Source organism: Lissotriton helveticus, chromosome 7 (genome assembly GCF_964261635.1).
Source record: "Lissotriton helveticus chromosome 7, aLisHel1.1, whole genome shotgun sequence".
In the NCBI taxonomy this organism is placed as follows: Eukaryota; Metazoa; Chordata; class Amphibia; order Caudata; family Salamandridae; genus Lissotriton; species Lissotriton helveticus.
Window position 1 is genome coordinate 1,171,463,779 of NC_136068.1, and position 15,179 is coordinate 1,171,478,957.

At 43.2% G+C, this 15,179-nt stretch overlaps 1 protein-coding gene across 3 annotated transcripts in view; it reads right to left on the minus strand.

The window, feature by feature from the left end:
* The window catches only part of APOH (apolipoprotein H), a 570,693-nt gene that overhangs the window by 358,235 nt on the left and 197,279 nt on the right, over window positions 1-15,179 (minus strand). For all 3 annotated transcript variants that reach the window (XM_078654312.1, XM_078654313.1, XM_078654311.1), the window contains exon 4: window positions 1,303-1,379. In XM_078654312.1, the coding sequence (XP_078510438.1) occupies window positions 1,303-1,379 (77 nt within the window). The remainder of the gene's footprint in view (window positions 1-1,302; window positions 1,380-15,179) is intronic.

A 15,179-nucleotide genomic window follows, 5' to 3' on the forward strand; every position in this document is an offset into this window, starting at 1 on the left:
CAACTGAAGTATTAGGAGGATTAAAAAAAACATATTGCCAGGCATTCTTTCATTTTGCAAGATCCATGTTCTTGAAGATGGGAAAAAGCAAAAATTGAGGAAAGTCCCCTGCTTTCATGCTTGCTAATTGTGCTGTCCTGTATATGCCAGCCTCTTCTTAATCTGAAAATGCAGCTGTTCCATTTCCTTTGCAATCATTTTACCTTCCTCAGAAATAATAGGTGGCTATTCACCAGCTTGTTAATAAATAAGGCTCCCTGTTTTCCAGTTTTACCGATGTTTACAGATAAATACAGACAGAAAACCATTTATTCTCTTGTCTGTATTTATTTTTAAATGTGGATAAATACGGAAATTGGCTTTTTTTGTGTGATTCTTAACAAATTTTGCCATGACTGCTTGGCCAATAACTGTGAGGATTGATAGGTAAGGGTGTTAAAGAAGAAAGGAATTTTAGTAAAGAGGCTTAAACAGCTTTAGATATGCACATGGTTGATACTGAGATTTGCATATTTCATATAAGTGCATTGATTTATCTTCTGCGGGAGTTCATATCACTGAAACCTGGCAGGCATTCAAACATGACTGCATATTTATTGGTGAAATAAATGTGGAAATATATCAGTTTCAGTTTTATTTTTTGACAAAACCCATAATAAATATGGATAAATATAGATAAAGTTGACAAAAAGAAATATGGCTAACTACAGACGTAAATGTAAAAAAAAAAAATACTATAAAACCGGGAGTCCTATTAATAAACGATGGCTGTTCTGGTTGATCTGGTTGTTCCTAAGATGTATTATGTTAATAATGATTGAATGAAGAGTGGTGTACTAATATCCATCACTACTTCTCTGCTTTTGAAATCCTTATATCACCGGGGTCTTCCATGAAATAAGGCATAACCGTCACTGTGTTTGAATTTTGTTCTCCCTTGGTTTAATACCTGAAGAGGGAACCACTGCATTTCCCAAACGTTAAAGGCTACTCAATCGTTAAGCTCCATTGGTTGTGTAGATATAGGATATAACAGCACCACTAAAGGGCAGTAGTCATTTTTTAACCTGCACTGTGATAAACAAGCTTTCTGGGCCACCCAGAAGATTATACATACTTTTCTGAAATGTCACTTCATCAATAGGTGTATCATTGTCCATCCCGCCACAGATTCCTGAAAACTTAAATCAGGGCAAATAATTTTAAACCAATTGGAGTGAATCATTCAGTAGTTATATATGTTATAGGAGAAAGTATGACAATACAAGACAGCATAGCTGGAGAATCTTTTCATATACTTACGGTCACACACAGGCAGCGTGTCACTCCACAATCCAGTTTCTGTGCATTGGCTGGCCTCTGAACCATTTAAATAGTACCTGAAAGCAATTTGGAGACATGTATAAGAATAACAGTCAAGCTGTGTGTATATATTTAGGAACTCTGTACCAATACATTCTAATTCCCAATATATTGTCCAACGTGTATTCCTGCACTGATACACTAAAGACCTTTGGGGATGAGGTGCCTAGAGCACTGCTAAACTAAAAAAAATATGAATTGAAACAGTAGACATTTATTCCAATGGAAGTAGTCCATTATTTTATAATAGCGGTCAGGGCGATTACATTGCACAACATACTTAGAATACATTGCAACACCATAGAATCTGGCAACATCATATTAAGCTCTTTGAAATCAAAACAGATAAGAGTACCACAAACCCCAGTAAGCAGAAAGCTCCACATCAAGCTAATTCTGCTCAATTACAATATACTGAACTGTGCAAAGTAGCCACTGTCACTAAGAGCTTAAATCTGTGAGGAGCAACCGGAACTGGTTGCTCCTCCTATGGCTTATAGCCATAGGCTGTTACTGCCCAGAGGGCTGCTACCCTTTCTACTATATGGTGACACAACCACACAGCTCAAAATGTATGTTGGAGGAGCAGTACCACAGTTCTGATTTCCAGAGCTGACCAGGAGAAGAGAAGAGTACCTTATAGAGAAAACAATTTGTTTGAATACTACTCTAACAACAATGAGGCACTAGGCCTGTTTGTACACAAAGTAACGTATTGCTTAGAAAAAGCAGGGGTTCCTGCTGGTTCCACTGCTGCTTAAACCTTTACCTCAGTGCCCCATTATCTTTCTAAAATATAATGTTGTATTATTATTTACATGTTTACGTGCCATGCCCATGCCCATGTCCGTGCCTATCTTATACTGCATAATCAACTCTGTGTAATATTCGTAGTATAAATATTTGTTTATTTAATTATGTATCAACGGTTTTCTATAGCAGGAACCCTAATCACTGGGTATGAGAGTTCTTAAAAAATGAACAAAAATACAGGAGGAAAAACATTGTTCAGAGGCATAAACAAATACATAAATAATTGATAGGTAAAGGTAGAATAGACAGACCCACCACAAATAAGGAGTACACACTTGTAAGGAGTACAATCATGCAAATTTGCTGTTTCATCAAGGCTTCTAAGAAATTTCAAATACAACTAGAATAAGGAGCTAGAGACAGGATACATATGTAGATGCCAAGGGAATAGTAGGTATTTGAATCCCAATGAGGGTTTTGGACTGTAGCTTCTGGTAGAAGGTCCCAGATAAAACAAAATAAAGAAAGTATAGAAAATGGTATGGAATTTAGGGAGATTGAAAGAGGTAACATATGAGATTGCTGGTGCAATACTATGGGTTTCAGTTTCAAGTGTGTTTTGAAGTTTCTGCATGAGGAATTCGTCTGTAGCTTAGTTCCAGATCTTAGAGACGCTTCCTGCGAAGGACTGTGAAAGTGTTGCTCATGTTATAGAAGAATGACATTTGTAGAAGAGGTGAGTAGAGCTACTGAAAAAACAAAAGGGCAGATTTACAAGCTCCTTGCGACATCCCTAAGCAGCCGTTGCGTCACTTCTGTGGCGCAGCGTCGTCGTAAACAATGCGCCCGCCACTATGCGACATATTTACAACGTGACACATCTAGAGAGATGCGTCACGTTGTAAATCCCTGCGCTACATTATACCTGCATCAGGTATAATGTATGCAGGGTGGGCGTTCCGTCGCAAGGAAGCCTCGTAAAAGTGACTCAGTAAAATCTGGCTATCCTTTCACGATGGTGCACCACATTGTAAAGGCGGCGCATCCATGTAGGCGCAATGGTTTATTTCCGACATGCAAGTTAACTGGCGCATCCCATCTAATATGCAGGGATGCACCAGTTCTTGTAAATCTGCTTCAAAGTGTTCCTGAGATCATACTTTTCCAGGTGGAGTGCCTTATGGACAAAATAGGTCAATTTGAATTCATTTGAATGAGATTCTGGCTTCAATTCCTAGTCAATATAGGGTGATCCGCTCATTTACCAATGTACAAACATAGATAAAAAGTTATTTAAAGTGGAGAACATTTCTTAGGACTCAGTGTAAATGCACATAGCCTCTGGATAGATAGATTTCGAAGGAGGTTACACAACATAACAATTTTGACACAATTCTAATAAAAATATTGAACTAAACATGATATATTTCAAATATTTCCAACAGATTATGGAAGACTGTAAGAAGTTAGATCCTCATATGGTGTGGACCTGCCCGGCCCTTGCTTCGTTTTGGTCCAGTATAGAAACTGAGCTTACCCAGACCCTAGGCTGTCAGGTTCCCCATGACCCCATGTGCCTGCTCCTTGGTGTCTTCGATGGCTTAGACGGCTCTAGAGCTGACAAGCTCTTTTTAGGCACAGCTCTCGCAGTTGCCAAACACGACATTGCAGCAGCATGGGCAAGCACCAGACCCCCTACCCTGCGGAAGTTGCGACGAGGGGTGTATTGGTGCACCACCCAAGAAGAACCCCTGTTCGAGGCCCGGGGGTGTCCGAGAAAGTTCCAGAGGATATGGGGCAAGTGGTTGAATTTGCTACCTTCTTAATGTTCATGTTGCCCTCTAAATGTATACGTACATGTTGCCTTATATATGGAAATAAGATGATGTACCATCATTCCTTAGAGCCGGATTACACTGTTTGTTGTACATGGCTGTTGTGTATTCATGCTGACATGCGCTGGATTTTGTTTTGTTGCTTATATAAAATGCAAATAATATTTCATTATAAAAAAAATAAGTTAGATCCTATTCAACTGGTTATCTGGGAGAGCATACAAACAAAAAACCTTTGACAGCATACAATTTTGAAATTCTTTCAATTCTGATATGTGGAGCATCACTTTAGTGCTATTGCAATTGCTATATTCATGATAGAATGGCAGCTTTAACTTATTAGCAAATTTTGATAATAGAAAATGTCAGCCCAGTTATACTGATGCACCTGGAGAAATTACTAGAGGTGCAATTTTTGTTTCCCACTACTACTTTATACTGAGAAACCTTCTGGAAGATTTTCATGAAACTACGCGGAGTAGCATGGCTGATTTTATGGGCCACTACCTCGCTGCTTTAAATCTTGTACCAACCTTGATCTCACAATTCGAAGATACACACAGGAACAAATATGAATAAGAATACTGAGAATCCAAAGTCTTCAATTGTGGACAGACTTCAAAGAAACTTTGTGACAGATTATGAAACAGATGGTTAAATGTTAACTGTCTTTCAATTTGAGCTCTATATTGCTCTTTCTGTTTGTATGCCATTTCAGTATATTATTCAAGAGCTGTGCAGTCAGTATTGGACCTCTATACATATCATGAAGGGGAAAAAAAGCTAGTAAGTGCCTCACTTTTCAAATTGAAATTGGCAATGTGATATTTGTGTTTAGTTTGAGGAACTGATGAGTATTCATTCATCTGGAAGTTTAGAATCTTTGTGCGGCCATGAATTTCAACCAGAAAGACATCAAATCTAAGACTATAGAGTTCTAAGACAATTTAGCTGGTACTAAGAAAGAAGAAACATCGCACAGAAATAAAATTGTTAAAGATGGTCATAGAAATACTAATTAACCTAGGAAATATACCTTGCTTGCAAAAGGACTTTCCCGAGGATTAGACTAAGGGATATAGCTTGCAGTGAGGCACAGCGCATTGGGATAATGCTCTACAAGCGGCGAGAACTTGTTGCATAACTTTGACCTTGTAGCTCTGTGTGAGGTAAGATGTACAAGGTTATAATAGTACTTAGTCATTATCTTCATTACACCGAGTACAAGTTTTCCTCACTAATCTTTCATTTTTTCTTCCTAATTGAGCTTTGAGGCTTGGTATAGTAGCGGACGCCTTGGTGAGTTTGAAAGTATTTTATGTCTGCAGTGGGTGAGGGGACTATTTTCAAAGAATGATATCTTTCAAGGGGCAAGTGATGGGTCAGCTTCAGGGATGAGGACTCCCCTCATTTAGTAAAGGATGTAAGGCCCTTGAAGCAGAGTCATTTTGATCACTGCTAAGCAATTGACTATCAGAAGTACAAAGCCAATGTGTGATTGCAATCCCAACGAAGTGTATAATCTCAGGGCTTGCAAGTACAAAATGGCATATTGGTATGTACTAAACACATTTTTCAAGTCAACAAAGCATTTCTAGCTGCAAAATGGGTTAAGTGACCCATACCAAATTGCAATTAGGAAGGGGCGTGAAAGTGGCATTCCCTCCTAATTGCAATTCGATGTGGTATGCTCTATGGTTTGCAAGTGAAACTGTCTGCAAGCCATTGGTCGCTTAGTGATACCTTAAAGAAGGAAGTAGCTGTTTTGGGACACCTTTCGCTTTGTGAATGGTGTTGGCAGCCTTGGAAGGGGTAGGCATTGTTCCAGGGGACAGCTTTCTGCTCACCATGATGATTTTCCAAGTGGAAACCTTTTATTTTTAAAGCAGCATTGCTTCATTTAAGGAATGCAGGTTACTTTAAATACAAAAAAAACTTTCCTGTTTGAGTATACAAACATAGAGATGGTGGTCTGCCGTTTCTTGCAGATCACCATCGGTTTACAGCCAATCACATGTTGTTCTGTGACCCACCCTCCCCCCCCACAACTGAAGATTTTGCCACGTGATCTATTTGTACATAAGTTGCATCACATGTTAAAAGACTAGTTGCAAAGAGTTAGTGCACAGTTTGCATCCACTCTTGGTGGCCTTTCTAGTAATAGTACACTACAAGTTTTCATCCAGCAAAACGCGCAAGTTACACTGCTGTAGTCACATATGTTGGGTTAGGCTGTTTTGAATCTCTTGCAATTGTTGAGAATTAATGGAACTGGAAGTGATTTGTTTTAACATTACACACTTGTCAAGTGTTGAAATACGGCTGTCAACAGCCAATACTGCATTTTCCCATAGTAGTTCTTGCCAGGCCCTAAAGAACAGCTCACATCAAAAGCAAATAAACAACATTTGATTTCCCTCTTGAGGACAGTTTTAAATGCCAACTATGTCTTGTTCCAAAGGACTGCTACCGAAGGGATATTTAATGAGACATAAACATATCTACACAGTTTGAATCGGTCGATGTAATACTTCGCCTTTTGTTTATTCCCAGCAGCACAAACATTTTCCAGGATGGAACCCACATCCGGTCACATCACAGGCCCAGGAATGTCCTCCAGCTGAAAGTCACAGAACATCCCTGAGCCTAGCAGCCTGCTGCTGACTTCTAACATCTGCCTCTTCTTTTCTGTCGCCAACTTTTGTCAGCTTGACCCAGAGCGCCATCATTAGCGGACATGGGGCTTTCCAGAATCCAGTGATCCGGCACAGTTGTCCTAGCGGCTTGGCAGAAGACGTGTGCTCCTGCAATATGGGCGAGCAGACCGGGAGCACTTAGAGATCACTCACCTAAACCCCGTGGCCAGAACGCAGGAGCTTTGCAATCTGTTGCTCAAAGTCATGCGAATATGCAGCTGATTTCGATGCCAACTGGAAGAGAAGCTGGACCAAAAAACAGCTAGGTCAATATCGTTAATTGCACTGAGGGGTTAAACCTTTCAAGCCAGGCTTAGCGAAGGTCACATCGGACAAGTAAAGGCCTTGGTTCGGATGACAAACAAAAATCGACAAAGCCAAAACTTGTATGGCTTGTATTGCTTTTGTCAAAACGTAAAGGTTAGGTTTTTTGAAGTGGGTTGCCAGGGCAACGAGCCAAGCAAGATGGAGCCTTGAAAACAGTAAGGAGAACAGAAGAAGCGATTCCCCAGACTGAGGACTGCAAAGTGTGGCTTGGGATGCTGAAAGTAGGACTCGCAGAGGCATCTAGCCAGGCAACTCCAACATGTGAGGTAGGAGGAAAGGTGTAGTTATGTAGGGCCAGCGCCATGCCCCGAGCACAGGAACTGGTAGGGGTGGTAGATAGCTGTAGGTTACTGGGACTTCATGCCCGATTATTCTCATAGGTTTTGTGTCAGAATACCGAGGTCAAGACTGTTGACCCTCACAAATATCAACTATATCCATATCGACTACCATCAATCTATTCTTTTTCAAAACAATACAGTACATGCATAAGATGTATTTGTTTTATTTATTTAGTGAGTTTTATAAAGCACAAATATTACCCAAAGGTATCAGAGAGCTGTACACTGGAAAAACAATTGCCATTTCACACACAAAGCAAATAAAGCAAATAACATTGTTATATGATGAACATTGTTCTATCACAAAAATGCTGCGCCTCTTGACTCCAATGTATTATGGCTATAAAGACCCCTTTATTCTTCCACGCAGTATAAGATGTACTTTATGTTGACTTTTGTCAGCTCTTTGCCTGCAAACTCTGTGCATGGGGCATCTCGTGATGTCACTACGGATTGTGGTGTCGTGAGAGTGTACCATGTGATGTGTGGGAACAGTGCCGAACCAGGGTTCAGGGAGGAATCTGTCAAATAAAATCATTTTGACTTCCCTTTTGAAAGTGGAGGTCGATGGGTTAATTTGAGTCGCCTGTGGTAGAGATTGCCATATTTTGCTGGCTGAGAGATAGAAAGCATGGGTTTGGGCCATTGATTTCCTGAATCTCACTGGCTCTAGTAGGAGGGAGCTTGCACTTTAATGAGAGCGACTACCCCCTTGACAGAGTTAGATTGTCGGCTAGGCACTCAGATGTACCATAGTGCAGGGTTTTGTGAGTCAAGCATGTTATGTTATGTTATAAAAGTCTCTTCTATAGCGCACGGCTACTCCGTGGAGTGTCCCGGCGCTTTGGCAAAGAGAACTGACAGAAGAAAAATACACAACACAGCTCCAGCCGTGGGTCGCCATAAAATCACTGGGAGAAAAGCCAGGTCTTCAGTTCCTTTCTAAAAGAGAGCAAACTATTAGCTGTTCTCAAGGAAAAGAGAAGCTCGTTCCAGCATCGAGGTGCCAGGTACCGAAAGGAACGACCTCCAATGCGAGCTCGTCTGATAGTAGGAACAACAGCTTTAGCCAGGAGAGCGGACCTCAGAGTCCTCCTGGGAGCGTAGAAGGCCATACGCTTCCCAAGGTATTTTGGGCCAATAGAGTGGAGGGCTTTAAAGGCCAGAGTCAGGACTTCAAAAGTGATTCTCTTAGAGACCGGGAGCCAATGCAGTCTCTCGAGTAGCTCTGAAGCTCGTGCCCTTCGCTGTAGTCCAAAGATGGCTCTGGCAGCCGAATCCTGCACGACCTGCAAACGTGCCAATAAATATTTGGGAAGGCCAAGGTATAAAGCATTCGCGTAATCAAGACGCGAGCCTACCAAGTCTTGGACAGTAATTTTTTTACGTTGCAGGGATAATAGAGGAAGAAACTTCCGAAGCATTTTCAGGATGCCAAAACATTTCCCCGTCAGTCCCAAAATCTGCATACTATCCTAGGTATCCTTGCTTTGATTGGAAGCCCTTGCAGGGACTTGAGTGAGGGTGTGATGTGGTCAAAATACCTAAATCCAGTATTCAGTCTAGCTGCGGCGTTGGGGGCGCCTTTAGGGGTACCAATTGTGTTTTGGGCAGACTCGTTAGAGTTGCACTTCTGAAATGAAGCCTGGAAATGACCAGAGACTGTACTCTGAGGTCAGTTGTCGGGATGAATGGTTTCACCTTCTTAGGAGTCTAAGTTGGAGTAGGGCACAACATGTGGATGCGCTAATGTTGTCTTGCATTTTGAGGTTTCTTTTGAATATTATACCAAGTGATTTTGTTGATTTTATAATTGTGAGTTTGCACTTAGGAGCATCTGAAGAGCACTAATTTAACACACTTACTGCGCTAATCCACACAGAAAAACACTTTCTACCAATCTGCTAGCTGTTTACCTTTAACCTTGGGTTCCATAGTACCATGGTACTCGCCGCAGAACACTTCAAGGCCACATCAGGGGTAGTAAGTGCTATATAAATACAATTTGCAATTAGAGTTACAATATTGTCAAGGTAAGGATCCATATGGAAGTATAGATTTATTATTTATAGCACCACATCTACTTACCTTGGTAATGTATTGGTAGTTGACATTGTAGAGTGGATAAGTGAAGGTCAATATTAAAACTTCAGTATTGTGATAGAGCAGCACCCGTTATGCTCTTTGGTGGAAAAAGGTTGAGAGCAAGTCTGGCAAACTCAATAGGCATCCCAACATTAGGAATTGGAGGCTTCAGTAGTGCAAGTTGGATCAATAGAATGTAAAACTCAATGAGCGGGGAACATGGCTCAGAATGGACAGGTAGGGATGAGCATATGAGGTGCTTCCATCCAATGGACATGGTAGTGGCTGTATGAGGTGTGCCCTGACTCACAGGCCAACTCCAAACGACAATTATAGGGAAATACCCTTATTTGGCCCGGACAACCGGTGGATGCAATGCTTTCATTCTTTAAAAGATTCAATGGATGTCCATTAACTTAATGCTGATCTACTGTGAACCTACCACTATAATTTATTACCCTGAATGTATGTTTTTAAGGGTCATCACAGGAAAAGGCCCTTTTGTGTAATGAGACTTTGATGGTATGTATGTACTGTCTCAGTTGATGTAATATTTTAGAATGTTTTGGGTTCCATTGTTTTCATTAAACCACGACCCAGCAGCTTGAAAATGCTGGTCCACCATTAATAAACACACTGAACGAATGTGGAGACCTGAAAACTGAGACATGGCAAACCAACACAAACTCAAAACTATACCTAGCACCCCTCTTTGCTTGCAAAGCCTTCACATATAACATTTATGATTGTTCATATTTTGAGGGACCTCTCCCAATTGTGGTAAATCATTTTGGAGAATAGCCGGAGTTCCTTAACTTTAGGACAGCTACCTCTTTGGACAGACTGTCTGGGTTTGTTGTCAATCAGTATAGGAAGCAGACTCACATTACTGGTTTACTGCTTTAGTGTAGTTCTGAGAAAAAGACTGTTAATATGTTATATTCGTGGTGCCGCCACCAGGGATCACAAAGTGCTTGCTTACTCAAAAGCTGTTTTCATTGCTATGGTATAGCATGTACACATCATTGGCTCCATCTGCAGCAAGGTATAAGCAATAATACTGTTTTACATTCTATGGCAATCCATAAAAGCCAGAAATATATACTTCGTATTCATACAGTGAAAAAACATGGACTCACATGCAAGCAAGCCATTGTGGCTCACATTCACGCAAGTGAGGTAACCTTAAGCAGCAGGTAGGAGCAGTGACTTCTGCTTGCTTCTGCCAGCTACGTCACATAACAAAGATAACAAAATACCCTACTAAGGTGGCTTTGATCCAAGTAATAATTGGTCTAGTCATATCTAGATTAGATTATGCTAACGCAATTTACTCGGGCCTTCCTAATATCCTCCAGCGCAGACTCCAGCTAATGCAAAATCAGGCTGCTCTGCTGATTTACACCCTGCCCAAACGTTGCCATATCTCCCAGGCAATGATGGACCTTCATTGGTTGCCCGTTGCACAGAGATTAATGTTTAAGGCATGTAGCATAATTTTTAAGTCCTTGTACCTGAACTACCCTGCTTTTGTGAAGTCTAGGATTGTTAAATACTGTTTAACCAGAGCTTTAAGATCTAGTAACTTGCACCTCTTGACAACTCTGTCTTGGAAAAAACTAAGGATCGACTGGCGTAGGTTTGCCGTTATCGCCCCGTGTATGGAATAGCCTGCCTTTGGACTTAAGGGGCTCATTGGACATTGCTATATTTAGGAAACTCCTGAAAACACTGCTTTTTAGACAGGCTTATTACTAATGGGAGGTTGAAGTTGACTGGTTACCTAGCGCCAAGAGACCGTCTGGTGGATGTGCGCTTTATAAATGATCAGTAACATAACATAACAACATAACATAACATTCCCAACCTTTCTCCTCACTACCAAAGGTAAGAGCACCTCCTCCCTTCCTGGGTGTACATAACTCAAAAGTGTGTTGTACCAGCTCTGTACTGTGCTTTGCTTAGATGTTCTTTCTGGAGAGAACAGGATATTATGACATGATCTGTGAGCCAATGGGTGGAGCAGGCCGTAAAACTTGGGCAGTCAATAAGGATCCCAAAGAACTCCTCCATGGATTGCTGACCTGCAACGCATGGCACATGGACTGCCTACATAGAAAAAACAGGTTGAATTACCAGTGACTCCACTTCTTCATTCTCCTCAGTGTGTTATGCCTATTTGTAACAATTGCATCCCACTGGTTGCCTGGATCTGGGCTAGTGTAAGAATATCCAGCTCTTATTCCATGAGAATCCAGTCCACCCTCTAGGAAGAGGATCAGGCGGTATCATGGGTTCTGTCAGAGAGACGCTTGATTCTTTCTTCTCACCTATCCCAGGCGTGATAGGGCCAAAAGCCCAAAGGCAGCTTGCCCGGGAGTTCCTCGCTCTGTCAGGAATAGAAAATAAATTTTACTCTTGAGCCTCCAGAAAACACATGCCTTCTCACAATAGCCTAGACTGTGCTGGAACACAGCAAGTACGTCACTGCAGTCATTGACAATAACTCTATATTTGGCTCGAAGCATTCCTGATTAACTAATTCTAATTTCCTCCATACAGTGTTATGCTTTGTCTTGGGCTTCCCAACTGTGACTTGCCCAGTGGTTTAAAAACAGTCGCCTGATGAAAATATCATCTGTGGCTCACATACACTTCGCATTCATGATAGGAAACAAATCTCCAGAAATGTGGCAGAATCTCCTGTGTGCTTTTACTCCTCTAGCTCATGGCCCTTCGGCTTTTGGTTCTCAAAACAGAAGCTGTGCATGCTGTCCTCATCTTTTCCTAAGTCAGCAAGATGAACTGCGTTACTTACCTGTAACAGCAGTTATCCAGTATTGGTGTCTTTCATAGATTCACATGCCTGAATCATTCCCCGTCGTCGAGACGGGAGCCTCCGGTACATAAAAAAGTAATGTCCTATAGACATACATAGAGAAAATAGGCCTAAGGGTCTCACCTTAGTAGCCTTTCTTTGTCCTTATGCAAAAAGGACCAAACTCTCACAGTCAGCCAATCAGCTCCGACCTCCCTCTAGAACCTTCCTGGGAGGAGCCTCAGTCCCTCAGATTTTCGTACGCACTCAGCTAGTTAGGCGTAATATTGTGAGAGAGGGATGTGAGACTTCCCAGGGGAGGCGGGAGGGTTGCATGTGAATCTATGAAAGACACCAATACTGGATAACTGCTGTTACAGGTAAGTAACGCAGTTCTTATCCAGTATTAGGGGTGTCTTTCATAGATTCACATGCCTGAATCAGAGTAGCTAGCAATTAGAAAGGCACATTCGTGATGGAAAGGTGCCCTGCAGGCATGTTAGACAATGCACACATTGTACTATAGCATGTAAAAAGACAGCAGAAGCAGAGCATCACAATAGCAGAGAATGTGCATACCTGGATGGCGGGATGAGGGAAGGCTCACCTCACTGAAAGAGATGGCGTAGCACCGCCTGTCCCACTGCTGCATCCTTCTGAAGTTCGAGATCCAGGCAGTAGTGTCTGGAGAAGGTGTGCGGTGACTTCCAGGTCGCCGCTCTGCATATGTCCAGGATCGGCACTCCAGCGAAAAGTGCTGCTGATGTGGACATCGCCCTGGTGGAATGTGCAGTGACACGATCAGTCAAAGGCCGTCCGGCCTTGTTATGACAGAATGCAATCGCTGAGGAAATCCATCTTGAGATGCTTTGCTTCGTGAGAGGCAGGCCCATTCTTGGATTGCTGTATGCCACGAATAGTTGTGAAGATTTTCTGAAGGCTTTGGTTTTATCCAGATAGAACTTTAGACATCTCTTGAGATCTAAAGAATGGAGTGCTCTTTCGGCTGCGGTGGAAGGGTTTGCAAAGAAAGACCTAAGGACCATTGGCTCATTGAGATGAAAGTCCGAAGGCACTTTCGGTATGAACTTTGGGTTCGGTCTTAACATCACTCTGTCCTGTCTGAATTGCAGGTATGGATCCTGAATGGACAGGGCTTGAAGTTCGCTCACTCTCCTGGCCGATGTTAGAGCGAGCAAGAGCGCAGTTTTCCATGAAACGTATTTGATGGATGCCCGATGAATGGGTTCAAAGGGATGCCTCATAAGTTGGTTGAGAACTAGGTTCAGATGCCACATTGGGGGGACTTTCCGAGGCCTCGGAAAGGATCTATAAAGCCCCTTCAGCAATTGTTTGACAAGTCTATTGGACCACAGGGAAGGTCCCGTGAAAGTTCTGGTGAACCTCGATATAGCTGCTAGGTGGACTTTTATGGATGCATGTGCCAGTCCTGATCGTGCCAAGTGCAGCAGGTATGGCAATAGCTGTTCAGGAGTGACGAACAGCGGTTGCAGGCCCTGGTCCGAACACCAAATGCAGAATCTTTTCCATTTGAGAGAGTAGGTTTTGTTGGTACTGTCTGCTCTCGCTTTTGCCAGTATATCTCTGCAGTCCTGCGGGATATTTAGGCCACCGAACTCTCTGTGCTCAGGAGCCAGGCCGATAAGCTGAGCGATTGCAGGTTCGGGTGTTGCACCTGCCCCTTGGACATCGTCAGGAGGTTCGGGTGCTGTCGCAGACGAATCGGTGTCTTGATAGAGAGCCGAAGTAGATCCGAGAACCAGTGTTGTCTCGGCCAGTACGGGGCAATCAGGATCAGGGTACAGGGCTCCGCCTTCATCTTCCTGAGGAGCCTTGGGATCATGGGAAACGGAGGAAAAGCGTACGCAAACACGCTGAACCAACCGATGGAAAAGGCATTCCCCAGTGATCCCTGTTGGGGATGCCAGCTTGCGTAGCTTGGGCATTTGGCGTTCCCCTTGGTGGCAAACAGGTCGATTCTTGGGACTCCCCATTGAGAGAAGATGTGAGTCAGCGCGCTGTCGCTCAGTTCCCACTCGTGGGAGAGTGATCGTTGCCTGCTTAGGGCGTCGGCGATGGTATTGTCCTTGCCCGGCACATAGTCGGCCTTGAGTGCGATTCCCTGCAGCACTAGCCAGTTCCAGATCTTCTGCGATTCGCGTGATAGAGAGAGCGAACGCGTTCCTCCCTGTTTGTTGAGATAGTGCATCGTCGTGGTGTTGTCCGTTTTGACGAGCACTGGGGAGTGCCGGATGCGTGGTAGAAAGGCCTGTAGTGCCAGATACACGGCTCTCAGCTCCAAAAGATTTATATGAAGCTGTTTTTCCTGAGTGTCCCATTTGCCGCTGATCCGAAGGTCCTGAAGGACAGCTCCCCATCCCTCCAGGGAAGCGTCCGTGGTGATCACCAGAGGTGTTGCCGGAAGGAGAAATGACAGTCCTACGGTCAGATTTTTGCGACGCCTCCACCAGGTTAGACTCTTGGTCATTTTGGGTGTTATCCAGACAGTGTCCTCGAAAGAGCCAGTACTTTGAGTCCATTGGCTCGCGAGCGCCTCCTGCAACGGGCGCATTCTGAGTCTGCAGTGAGGGACGAGGAGTATACAGGAGGACATCATGCCCAGGAGGGATGTATAGGTCCTGACCTTCAGGTGTGTCCTGTTCGCCACAGCCGTGGCCAGGGACAATATCTTGTCTGTCCTTTCCTTCGAGGGAAAGGCTCTTGCACACTCTGTGTCCAAGGTTGCTCCGAGGAAGGTAATTTTTGTCGTAGGGACGACACAGGATTTCTTGAGATTGAGGGTTAATCCCAGCCTCTGAAAAAGATTTGTGCAGGCGTTGGAGGATTTGGCTGCGTCTTCCTCCGAGGGTGCTTTCACCAGCCAGTCGTCTAGGTAGGGGAAGACCTGGTGACCCATTTGACGCAGGAAAGCTGCCACTGG